Source organism: Carassius carassius, chromosome 5 (assembly GCF_963082965.1).
Source record: "Carassius carassius chromosome 5, fCarCar2.1, whole genome shotgun sequence".
NCBI classification, from domain to species: domain Eukaryota; kingdom Metazoa; phylum Chordata; class Actinopteri; order Cypriniformes; family Cyprinidae; genus Carassius; species Carassius carassius.
In genome coordinates, this window is record NC_081759.1 from 13,976,311 (window position 1) to 13,989,744 (window position 13,434).

Genomic DNA, 13,434 nt, shown 5'->3' on the forward strand with positions numbered 1-13,434 from the left:
AATTGAAATGGTTGGAAAAAAAACTGAACTACACAGATGGTGAAGTGCTGGCTGTGTTTCAGCAAACATCCACTATGACAAGTTCTTCTTGTATTTTTAAGTAAGGCAATAAAAGACCTCAAGCTATATAACATCAAAGCAAAATATTTTATAAATATAATTTTGTGTGAAACTGTAAAGTGTAAGACAACTGTAGAAATGTCTGGTCTGGTCCAAGATATAGGTAATTTCTATAATAGATGCACAACATAGAGGTTTGAGTTTAGTTTCGTATTATACTACATTATCACTTTTTTACTTTTTTACTGACTTTTATTCCAAAGCAACTTAAACAATTATATTAAATCAAGCATGCAAAACAGCTAATTTCTGTGCTTTCTGTCTCGTTTTAAAAAATGTTTAAATGTTGTTAATAATGAAATATTACTTTTGATCTTTCATTCCTGTTCAGAGTTAAATTCTTAGAATTTGCTGTGAAGAAAGGGAAACTATTGTGTCTATAAAGATTGTTTAAAACATTTTGTTTTATTTACTGGTATTTTACATTAATTCTGAATGTGATCTATACTGATGTGACTTATCAGTGCTCTTTCTTTCTCTCTTGCAAAAGGCAATTTTGTCCTGGTGATTTACAGTCAAATTCAACTTATTTTCCGGAAAATACAGTATATATTCAATGTGCATTATAATATATACAGTTATTTGAGAGTGTATATTTAATTAATCTTACAGTATTAACATTTAAAATGTAATATGTTGGGAAAATATAAAAATCTATTCTTTCATACTGCACATTAAAGGCTGGTGATTTCATATTAAAACATAGAACTTGAATATTGCCTATTTACCAGTTATCAACCAGAACATAAAAAAGCTTTTAGGTTTAAACCAGTATTTTAGTACCAGTTAATCCCTAATTTCCACCAAAATTCTATTATGAACCGTAGAATTTTGGAGATCATAAATGTATAATTAATTTAATAAAATTAAATTAATTGTTGTATGGATAGAAGTATAATATAATGTTTTATATTCGTATATAATACAATATATAAATATAATTGATCCAAACATTTCCTTGCATTCTTCTCTGTGTGACTACCACTGGATCGTAAGACAAAAACCGCAATCGCGCTAAGCAGATCTGCCAAAAGACCATCCACTCTCAATCTATAGGAAAAGAGAGTTCAACATTTGTTCATTATATTAACATTTGTTCATCATTATATTCCATAAGAAAAATCCATGGTTTTCATGGTTTCCATAAAAAAATTAAAAAAAATGTAAAAAAGGGTATTTGTGATGTCATATGCTGTGATTGTTTTCCAGTTACACCCATAACAGAAATGTGTCAACCAGTAAAGATTGTTACACCATTTACACCACTGTATATCCACCACGATTTACAAATACCAACACATAATAGAAAACTATAGCCTACTTTAGAAACAGATGTACTATTCCAGTGTAGAAAGCAAAGTTGACTGTAATATGAGTAATTTCATTTCAACACGTCACGCCATGTCTCACATGTTCAGTGTAAATACTAGATGACTGAAGATTGTTTACAGTTGCTATGCAAAGTTGCAGCTCGACACAATAATACAGTATTCAACTATGTTCATACAGACACATTACTGTATAAATAAAATGTGTTAAGTTGTTGTTTTTTATTTCAACTCAAGTGTTAATGCAAAGCTAAAAGTGAGCTAAATTAGTTTCATCTTTCTTTGGATGATCAGAAAGCTCTCAGATTGCATAAAAAATACCTTAATTTGTGTTCTAAAGATGAACTAATGTCTTATAGGTTCGGAACAACATGAGGGTGAGTAATTAACGACAATTTTAATTTTTGGGTGAAATGTCCCTTTAACAGTTCCTCTGGACAATTGTTAGGTTTTATAGTATTTCCTGTTAAGATAGTGTACACATGCATCACCATGTGTAAATCCCTCTAGAAAAATATATTTCAGCTGAAGCACAATCCAATTTTTTGTTGTTGTTGTTTAACTGTTTCTTCTTAGAGTTCCTGTGAAGAACTCGATAAAAAGCAGAAAGCACTGTAAACATAAAATCCCCTTGATTTTTTCTCATCCCAACTGACTCCAACAACACATACGGTTTGCAAATGTCTTGAATATCCAAACAGACCAAAGCAAAAACCCACCTCCACATGAGGTTTACAAAGGGAAAACAGATAAGCTCCCTCTGTGTGTGAGGGATATCTTTCCAAGGTCACATATGAACCATCAGCCTACTCCACAGGCACTCGTTTTCACTAACCAGCCTTAACATTCCCAAGACATACTCTTTCACTTTGTATTTTGTCAGGAGGGGGATCATTCAAAAAGATAGCGCAGGAATGGCGCAGGGGGAAAGGCCATTAGCAATTCAATGGGAGTAAACGCAAAGCGGGAAGACCCCACCATCAATGATTTTCAGGGAGGCCGATTAAGAAGTAGGGTCATGTAAACGGCCTGATAAAGCCGAAGAAGCTGAGATGATACCAAACACGAGAGAGACAGAGAGACACACATTTCTATTAACAATCCTTTTTTGTAAAGCAACAGCATACACACACAAAAATCAAAAGGAAATTTCCACTAAAATATTTACATTATGTACAGGTGCTGGTCATATACATTTACATTACATTTACATTTATTCATTTAGCAGACGCTTTTATCCAAAGCGACTTACAGATGAGGACAGTGGAAGCAATCAAAACAACAAAAAGAGCAATGATATATAAGTGCTATAACAAGTCTCAGTTAGGTTAACACCGTACACACAGCATGGGATTTTAAATAATATAATATAAAGAAAACAGATAGAATTAAAAAAGAATAAAGCAAGCTAGTGATAGAGGTCTTTACACATACACACACATACAAATGCATAATTAATGAAAATAAAATAGAATATAAAAAGATTAGAAAGGTAGTTAGATTTTTTTAAAGAATAGAATTAGAATAGTGAGTGTTAAAGTTAGAGGGTCAAATAAAGATGGAAGAGATGTGTTTTAAGCTGATTCTTGAAGATGGCTAAGGACTCAGCTGTCCGGATTGAGTTGGGGAGGTCATTCCACCAGGAGGGAACATTTAATTTAAAAGTCCGTAAAAGTGACTTTGTGCTTCTTTGGGATGGCACAATCAAGCGACGTTCACTTGCAGAACGCAAGCTTCTAGAGGGCACATAAGTCTGAAGTAACAAATTTAGGTAAATGGGTGCAGAGCCAGTGGTAGTTTTGTAGGCAAACATCAATGCCTTGAATTTTACACGAAATTGAAAGCCAGTGCAAATTGATAAACAGAGGTGTGACATGTATTCTTTTTTGCTCCTTAAAAATTAATCTTGCTGCCGCATTCTGAATTAATTGTAAAGGTTTGATAGAATTGGCTGGAAGACCTGCCAAGAGGGCATTGCAATAGTCCAGCCTGGACAGAACAAGAGCTTGAACAAGGAGTTGTGCAGCATGTTCCGAAAGAAAGGGCTTGATCTTCTTGATGTTGAATAAAGCAAATCTGCAGGATCGGACAGTTTTAGCAACGTGGTCTGAGAAAGTCAGCTAAACATCAATCATAACTCCAAGGCTTCTAGCTGTTTTTGAAGGAGTTATGGTTGATGTGCCTAACTTGATGGTGAAATTATGATGAAATGATGGGTTTGCTGGAATCACAAGCAGTTCTGTCTTGGCAAGGATGAGTTGAAAGTGATGGTTAGACAAGCTGAGATGTGAATAGCTACCATCGGATCATCAGGATGGAATGAGAGGTAGAGTTGAGTGTCATCAGCATAGCAGTGGTATGAAAAGCCATGTTTCTGAATGACAGAACCTAATGATGCCATGTAGACAGAGAAGAGAAGTGGTCCAAGAACTGAGCCCTGAGGCACCCCAGTAGTTAGATGTTGTGACTTGGACACCTCACCTCTCCAAGATACTTTGAAGGACCTATCTGATAGGTAAGACTCAAACCATTGAAGTGTGGTTCCTGAGATGCCTTTTGCCAGTAGGGTTGATAGGAGGATCGGGTGGTTAACCGTGTCAAAAGCAGCAGACAGTTCAAGCAGGATAAATACTGAAGATTTGGATTCCACTCTTGCCAGTCTTAGAGCTTCAACAACTGAGAGCAAGGCAGTTTCAGTTGAATGTCCACTTCTGAAGCCAGATTGGTTGCTGTCAAGGAGGTTGTTGTGGATGAGAAATGTAGAGACTTTGCAAAAACACTTGAACGAGCTGTGTTCAACAATGAAAGGAAGAAGGGAAACTGGTCTGTAGTTCTTTAAAAGAGATGGGTTGAGGTTGGGTTTCTTAAGTAGTGGAGTTATGCGTGCCGGTCTAAATGATGAGGGAAAAACACCAGTGTGGAGGGATGTGTTGATGATGTGAGTGAGTGCAGGTACAACTGCAGGAGAAATGGCTTGAAGGAGATGAGATGGAACAGGATCAAGCGGGCAAGTTGTAGGGTGATTAGAAAGGATGAGTTTTGAGACTTCTGCCTCAGAGAGTGAAGAGAAGGATGTAAATGAGTGTAAGTTATAATATAATTAGAATATCATCAAAAAGTTGATTTATTTCACTAATTCCATTCAAAAAGTGAAACTTGTATATTATATTCATTCATTACACACATACAGTTATATTTCAAATGTTTATTTATTTTAATTTTGATGATTATAACTGACAACTAAGGAAAATCCCAAATTCAGTAGCTCAGAAAATTAGAATATTAATTAAGACCAATGCAAAGAAAGGATTTTTTGAAATCTTGGCCAACTGAAAAGTATGAACATGAAAAGTATGAGCGTGTACAGCACTCTATACTTGAGTTTCCTCCCTTAATTTCATTCAGTCTTTGCTGATATAATACAGCACTCATCTGCCATACATGCACTATAGGGATTTAAGAATCAGGGAAGACACCAGCGATTTCGGAGTCGACACCGAGAGTAAATTCCAGTGCTGGAGTCGAGTGCTGGAGTGCTGGACTCCCCATCTCTACATGTAGTCATAGTGAAAATTTTACAATTAGACTTGAGTCTCTCAACATAACACGTTAACTGTACATTTATTAATTTACCAGACAACTTTATCCAAAGTGACTTACAATTGAGGAAAGAATTTTTTTTTTTTTTTTTTTGAAAGTGGTAGATTTCAAGTGTAAAGGACTACATCTTGTTCAGTTAGTTGTGTGTCCAAAGACAGAGATGGGACTCCAAACCCACAATCCCATGCTACACTTTAAGGGTTAGTTCTCCCAAAAATTAAAATTAGGCCATAAATTACTCACCTTGAAGTCATCCTAGGTGTATATGACTTTCTTCTTTCATACGTATATATATATATATATATATATATATATATATATATATATATATATATATATATATATATATATATATATATATATATATATACGTATTTATATATATATATATATATATATATATATATATATATATATATATATATAAATACGTATAATTATATTTTATAATTTAAAAAAAACCTGATCTTTCAAGATGTTTGGTGCCACTAAGTCCATCAGTCCAAGAGAATTTTCATAAAAAGCTAAATCCATTAAAAAAATAATAAGTGTCTCACACAGCTCCGGAGTGGGGAAGTGAACAAAGGCCTTCTGTAGTGAATCGATGCATTTTTGCAAAAAATAAATAAAAAAATTCCATATTTAAAATATAATAATCACTTTAATCTAGCTTGCGCTCACAGTTGTAAAACGGCAGCAGTTCCGGAAGCATGACCTATGAGGCCAGCGTTGCACTGGTAAGTCTTGTGAAAACCAATGTGTGTTAACAGGAGGCAAAGGAAACAAAGTTTCCTTACTTTAGCAAAGGAAAACCAGTCTCCTCTTGGCTTATATCGAAATCCGCCGACATTCTTCTTTACAATTCCTCGTTTTGTACTTTCTAATTACCGATAACAAAATTACCGTTGTTTTGTTTTGATCTCTCTGTTGCACATGCGCAAAGCTGACCTCAAACATCATTCCCCTGGGAACTGCTTCATTTACAACAGTGAGCTCAAGCTAGATTCAAGTGATTATTATGTTTTGAATATGGATATTTATTCTTATAAAAATGCATCGATTCGCTATAGGAGGCCTTTGTTAACCCCACCGGAACCATGTGAGACACGTTATTTTAATGGATGCGCTTTTTATTAAACCTCTCAAGAACTGATGCAGAGCAACACCGGCAGAATGGAATCAAACAGCTTGAAAGATCCAAAAAAAAATTTTTTATAATTCCAACTGGATTCGTCTGAAGGAAGAAAGTCATATACACCTAGGATCACTTCAGGGTGAGTAATTTATGGCTTAGTTTTCATTTTTAAGTGAACTAACCATTTAACACAGTAGAAGTTCTCTGCGGTCTGTTTCAACACATGATAAAAATAATACATGCAGTTTATCAAGTCAAAAAAAGACCCATTTAGTAACTTTGTGATCCATTAGACACTTTCAGTGTCTTTTTAATGTATTCCATAAATCGCATTCAAGAATCATATGTCCAGTCAGAATGCTCAAAGTCTGGATTCCATTTTTATTGCACTGTGCTATAAATGGAGTACTTTAGTGTTCTCCCCACACTATAAAAAAAATTTAAGTCATGAGTCATTCACTGAAGACAACCAGGAACCAACAATGGGACTAAATGTAATTAGAAGCATTTTTTCCAGCATTATGAATTAATTTATTTGTTTTTTTATTTATTTATTTGGATCCCCATTAGCTATGCCCTAAAGCATTCCTAGTCTTCTTTGTTTCCACACAACAATTAACATTCATACATTATAAAATAAAGGAAAAAAAAGCAAAAGAAAAAATGTTACATTCCACATTCCAAAGCATCACTATAAACTTTTCTTCCACCCTTTTTAATATCTATAACATATAACTATATAAAAAAGTATTGCTAATTCAGTCAATTCCTAAACCTCAACCTCCTATAAGTACAGAATTTCAAGGTGTCCCTTTACCTGCCTTTCAAAATCTATTTTTGTGTTATCCTAATTAATGACAATGGTCAACTATTTCCATGATTTCATTGCACTAAATGTTACTGTACGTTCTTTCTCTTTCTAGTATTCTTTTCTTTTCTATTCTATTTCTATTCTATTTCTATTCTATTTCTATTCTATTTCTTTTTAATATTCTTTTTATTTGAACTAGTTCCGAATAAATATTGGTTCTTGTTTTTTAACCATCAGCAGCATGCCTAATACAGGAAACCAGTAGTATGGATTTAACTGGTTATCTAAGCTGGTCAAAGACTGTTTATTTCAGCAGGGGAGAGTCTCTCCGAGAGTGAGAGAGACCCAGGAGGCCACAATGAAAGCAGATCGGATACAGCCGCCAAGTAAATGACATTCTTTTTGTTGCAGCATTGACCCTGCTCTCTGCGGTCATTAATTTCAATCAGGCGCCCAACATGGAACCTGGACCTCTGTTTTCCATGGCTCAGGAGAGGCAAATAAGACATGGCAGTTTCTAAGGATATCGTCGCAGCTTCCAGCTCAACACAGATGAAAATAATGTTTCAAAAACTGGAATAGGAATATGAATGCAGCCAACAAAGCAACTGAAACTGATAAAATAAACTTTATAATTTTACTTATTCAGACTGCTTCTCTAACTTGCTACAATCCTGAATTTCTTTATATTAAGCATTTGTAAATATTGCTCTTCACAAGAGTCAAATGCAGTGCTTTTATGGAGTTTGATAGGCTCTGGTTACCCCATTCATTGTAAGGAATAGAGCAGCTTGGACATTTCGTGAAACTCGATGAATGTAACACTGTTGAAAATATTTAAAACATGAGGCTAAGTAGATTCTGACAGCATTTTCATTTTTGTGTGAAATGTCCCTTTCATTTGAATCCTATTTAATACTCTTTCACATAACGATGGTTGCATCAATATTGCAGAACACAGACAACAAAAGATTATATTTCCTGGCAAGAGAAGTGTGACATGTCAGTTCATAATAACTGGAACCACGTTTGGTACCACAAAGTGTCATTCAATGTATTTTTAGGCATTTGTTTGTACTGTATGCAAGGAGGCAAAAAAACAGAATAGGAGCAGGTATACAAGGCCCGAGGCAACCCTTCCTCCCACCCCATAGAAAATGTTGTTTTAACTGTGATTGAGTTTTATATATTTTTTAATTAACTGTTGGGCTAATATTTTCATTAGTCATCTTTCAGTTAGTCAGAACAAATTAATCATTCTCATCAGGTCAAGCCAAATAACGAAGTCTTTTTGTTTTTGCTTATTTGACAAAAGACCAAAATGTTTCCAAATGCAACATGCTATAAAAACAACATCTTGCTGTTCAACAGTATGGAAATTAAGGGGTTTCTTTATCACAACAGGCCAAAAATATGTTATTTGTAGCCTAAGTGATGCAGCAGTGATCCCTAGTGTTTGAGTAGGGAATCTACTACAAGATATCAGGTTAAACTTTTTTTTTTGTGTGTGTGTGGTATACTGACCAAGCTGGCTGTGAGAGAGGGTGCAGATTTGCCAAGGGTCTGTGAGCGCATGCGCACCAGGTTGGTTGTCTCTGAACCTGTAGATGACCATGTCTGTTGGGTTGAGGCATATGGCAGCAGGTACTTCCCTGGGGGGAAAATTAAAAGATGGGATTTAAAAAAATCAAAAGAGAAACCACGTTTTATTTTACTTGCATTTAAACATTACATTACATCTATAAGTAAACAGTACTTTGGAAGCATACTAAACACAGGTTCTTAAAAGTTAATGTGTTAACTAATATAATCTGTTCAAACACGATCAGAGAGGATTCTGGGGGTGCCTCACTATTTCACAGCCAATGACTCACTGGTGCATCATAATGGACATGTGATAAATAGATGGCATTCAACGAGACCCAAATGACAGAATCTACAGACATTGTGAATGGCAAAGAGAAAAAGTCATACTGTCTAGTGAGAAATTCATGGTTGTGGGAATACACACACTCCACTGTGCTGCCTTCTGTATGGCAGGCAAAAAAACATTAGAACATTTAGGAGCTGTTCACATGTTTGTTTGTTTTTTTACATTCCACTGTGCTGCTTTGCCATTGATACCATTTGCTAGGGCTATGCAATTAATTAGGAAACAGTTTGATTTTGGCCTCAAACGATTATGAAAACATAAAAATCGAGATAAAATTATTATTGTGCCCCATTCCGCCCCCTTTTCCAGCTCTGCGCTTTCGTTCCTCCATAAAAGCCCAATTTCACATGCAAATTAGTAAAATCATGTAACGTTACTTTTGCAAAATGGGACTTGAGTTATAGAAGTATATTTATTTTTGTTTTTTAAAAGCGTGAAAAATAACTTGCGCTGCTCCTCAGGAAAATATGTGCTCAGAATTACAGGTCCTTCTCAAAAAATTAGCATATTGTGATAAAGTTCATTATTTTCCATAATGTAATGATAAAAATTAAACTTTCATATATTTTAGATTCATTGCACACCAACTAAAATATTTCAGGTCTTTTATTGTTTTAATACTGATGATTTTGGCATAGAGCTCATGAAAACCCAAAATTCCTATCTCAAAAAATTAGCATATCATGAAAAAGTTCTCTAAACAAGCTATTAACCTAATCACCTGAATCAACTAATTAACTCTAAACACCTGCAAAAGATTCCTGAGGCTTTTAAAAACTCCCAGCCTGGTTCATTACTCAAAACCACAATCATGGGTAAGACTGCCGACCTGACTGCTGTCCAGAAGGCCATCATTGACACCCTCAAGCGAGAGGGTAAGACACAGAAAGAAATTTCTGAACGAATAGGCTGTTCCCAGAGTGCTGTATCAAGGCACCTCAGTGGGAAGTCTGTGGGAAGGAAAAAGTGTGGCAAAAAACGCTGCACAACGAGAAGAGGTGACCGGACCCTGAGGAAGATTGTGGAGAAGGACCGATTCCAGACCTTGGGGGACCTGCGGAAGCAGTGGACTGAGTCTGGAGTAGAAACATCCAGAGCCACCGTGCACAGGCGTGTGCAGGAAATGGGCTACAGGTGCCACACTCCCCAGGTCAAGCCACTTTGGGCTACAGAGAAGCAGCACTGGACTGTTGCTCAGTGGTCCAAAGTACTTTTTCAGATGAAAGCAAATTTTGCATGTCATTCGGAAATCAAGGTGCCAGAGTCTGGAGGAAGACTGGGGAGAAGGAAATGCCAAAATGCCTGAAGTCCAGTGTCAAGTACCCGCAGTCAGTGATGGTCTGCGGTGCCATGTCAGCTGCTGGTGTTGGTCCACTGTGTTTTATCAAGGGCAGGGTCAATGCAGCTAGCTATCAGGAGATTTTGGAGCACTTCATGCTTCCATCTGCTGAAAAGCTTTATGGAGATGAAGATTTCGTTTTCTGGCATGACCTGGCACCTGCTCACAGTGCCAAAACCACTGGTAAATGGTTTACTGACCATGGTATTACTGTGCTCAATTGGCCTGCCAACTCACCTGACCTGAACCCCATAGAGAATCTGTGGGATATTGTGAAGAGAAAGTTGAGAGACGCAAGACCCAACACTCTGGATGAGCTTAAGGCCCTATCGGAGCATCCTGGGTCTCCATAACACCTCAGCAGTGCCACAGGCTGATTGCCTCCATGCCACGCCGCATTGAAGCAGTCATTTCTGCAAAAGGATTCCCGACCAAGTATTGAGTGCATAACTGAACATAATTATTTGAAGGTTGACTTTTTTTTGTATTAAAACACTTTTCTTTTATTGGTCGGATGAAATATGCTAATTTTTTGAGATAGGAATTTTGGGTTTTCATGAGCTGTATGCCAAAATCATCAGTATTAAAACAATAAAAGACCTGAAATATTTCAGTTGGTGTGCAATGAATCTAAAATATATGAAAATTTAATTTTTATCATTACATTATGGAAAATAATGAACTTTATCACAATATGCTAATTTTTTGAGAAGGACCTGTAGGCATGTGTAAGGCTGGGAAAGGCTTAGCCTTCCCCTGGCCATGGGGACTTGCAGTAACAGTATTTTTCTTTTTTTAAAAAGGGTCGGTAGGTCGGTCTATTTTTTTTTTTTTCAAGTTTCAATGTAAAAAAAAAAAAAGGAAATTCTGGTGATGGTGATGACGTAGGTATGAATTTAAACAAATTCGCATATCGTGACGTCACTGACTGGGTCTTCAACCCATGCCTTCAGGCGCATAATTGCAAACCTCATTTTGATGCAGGCTATATAGACCACAAACAAATTTAAATCTTTGTCAAAAACATGTTTATTGGTCCGTGTATATTTTGGTCATTTGATTTTCTATTTATAAATAAATAAAGATAAATGAGAAACGGTTTGATTTTCGTTTTTTTCGTTTTGTTTAAGAAACGGAAAACGAAAATTTAACTGGATTTTTCGTATTTTTGTTTGTGGGTAAAAAATGAGATTATGCTTTAATATTTGTTTGAATGGGTGGGCAGCGCTGAAACGCCCCTTTCATCCCTTCTGTACTGCACCGACAAGTGGCAACCGCAAGCTCAGTTAATTTTCACCAGGAGAGAAGCGGCAGACAGCAGAGTTTATTAATCTTACGAATTCTTTGCTAGTGGTGCTTGCAAGCTTTATATATATATATATATATATATATATTTTTTTTTTTTTTTTTTTTTTTTTTTGACCAAACAGAAATTAATTTATTCAATGACATTTGAATTTTACTTTAGGCCTATATGATCTACATTGACTTGAAATATGCAGACTTTTAGCCTACTAATTTTATTCTATGCCTATTTAAGAAAAACCTCACAGGTAGCCTAACATGTTTTCATTTGCTATTACAAACAACAGCAACTGAAGCTTTATATTGTAGAGTGTAGTCTGCACTTCTCCGATCGGTGGATCCCGATCCACACCTTCCATCCCGATAACAGGGGAAAGAGCTTCAGCTCCGTCAGTTTGGGTCGTATCACCCTAAATAACACGAAAACCTTACAAAACTCAACAGGATGTGCTTTCTGCCATCTCGGTCTACATTAACTTTTTTCTGAAATGTCAGAAATGAACCAGGCTCATGCATCAGACGAACCATGTCTAGCTGGACATGTCTACTTTTAAAATAATCAATTTAATTAGAAAAACAATAATAACAATTTTATATTGAGCCCTATGTAATTTAAATGAAACCAACGAGAGGTGCAGTGTTTCCCGTCTGAACTCATTATCTGTAATGATGTCACACCATAACTATATTCATACGGTCATCTACAGAATTCGTGATTTCAGTTCATAATTCTAAGTAGGCTATAGTCTATAATTAAAACATTTAAAGTAGACTAATTATGGAGAAAACTTAGATTATTTTCAGTGTGCAGAAGTATTATTTGCTGTTATGCGTGTGTCCGAAGCAGGGATGGAAATTAGCACCCGCCACCAGCCAAATGCGGGTGTGTTTGTGTTGTGGCGGGTAAACTCGCTTCACCTACCGGCCACCGTGGCGGGTAATTCAAAAAAAAAAAGCATACTGTTTCACCCGGTCGGTGGACAAAAAAAAAGTTCATTTTCATCCCTGGTGTGTGTACAATACGCAATGAAGTGTAATATCATCAGAAGCAGCTCCGTGGAGAAAGGCGGTGTAAACCGGGCTCGAAACGGTGGCGTTGTTCTCAGTACAGTGTTTGCAGCTGAAGTAAGTGCCTCTGGCGGAGTGATATATTTGTTGGTTATTTACAGTACGTTTTATAGCACGCGCACATGATATACAAGATCACGTGACGAGTTTAATTTGTCTTCGCGCACAAGTTTCTGCATACTGTCACGTCTCTGTCAGACCCCGGTAAGTTCATTTTCCTCCAGCATTCTGCAACATTTTAGATTATATGGACAGTTTGTGTTTGTCTTTGTGTTTGTCTTTTTGTTTTTAATAATAAGTAAACTAACAAACAGTATTATCGGTCGCGTGTCTAATAACTGCTGTCCGGGGGATGCATTTTATTTCCAGTCTTCAAGTACTTTTTCAGAAGTTAGCTCTGTGGCTAGTAAGTCAACCCTCTACATTGCGAGTAAATCACTCTCATATGCGACTAAATCTTCCTTCTGGCTACTAAATTATGTCTAATATGAGCCAATGGCTAATAAATTCTCTGATTTTACTCGCCAGTGTGTTTGTTGGAGGCTAAGTTTAGCACAGATATTTTCACTCGCGAACACTCTGACGCGAACACTCTCTGACTCTCCGTCAGACGATCTGTGCTTTTTTTCCCTCAATGGATCCGCAACGCACCTGTATGATGTACCGTAAACTCTAGTTTTAAGGAGCACAAATTGCCGTCGCTTTCTATCACACTCACATAAAGAGAGTCAGAGAGAGAGGGGATTGACTCGCTACATTTAAACAATATTATTTGTTGTATTTTCCTGTCAAAAT

General features: G+C 36.3%; 1 protein-coding gene across 3 annotated transcripts in view; it reads right to left on the reverse strand.

The window, feature by feature from the left end:
* LOC132140808 (microtubule-associated serine/threonine-protein kinase 4-like) overlaps positions 1-13,434 on the reverse strand; it is a 190,020-nt gene that overhangs the window by 103,366 nt on the left and 73,220 nt on the right. For all 3 annotated transcript variants that reach the window (XM_059549801.1, XM_059549800.1, XM_059549799.1), the window contains exon 3: positions 8,519-8,646. In XM_059549801.1, coding sequence (XP_059405784.1) covers positions 8,519-8,646 — 128 coding nt within the window. The remainder of the gene's footprint in view (positions 1-8,518; positions 8,647-13,434) is intronic.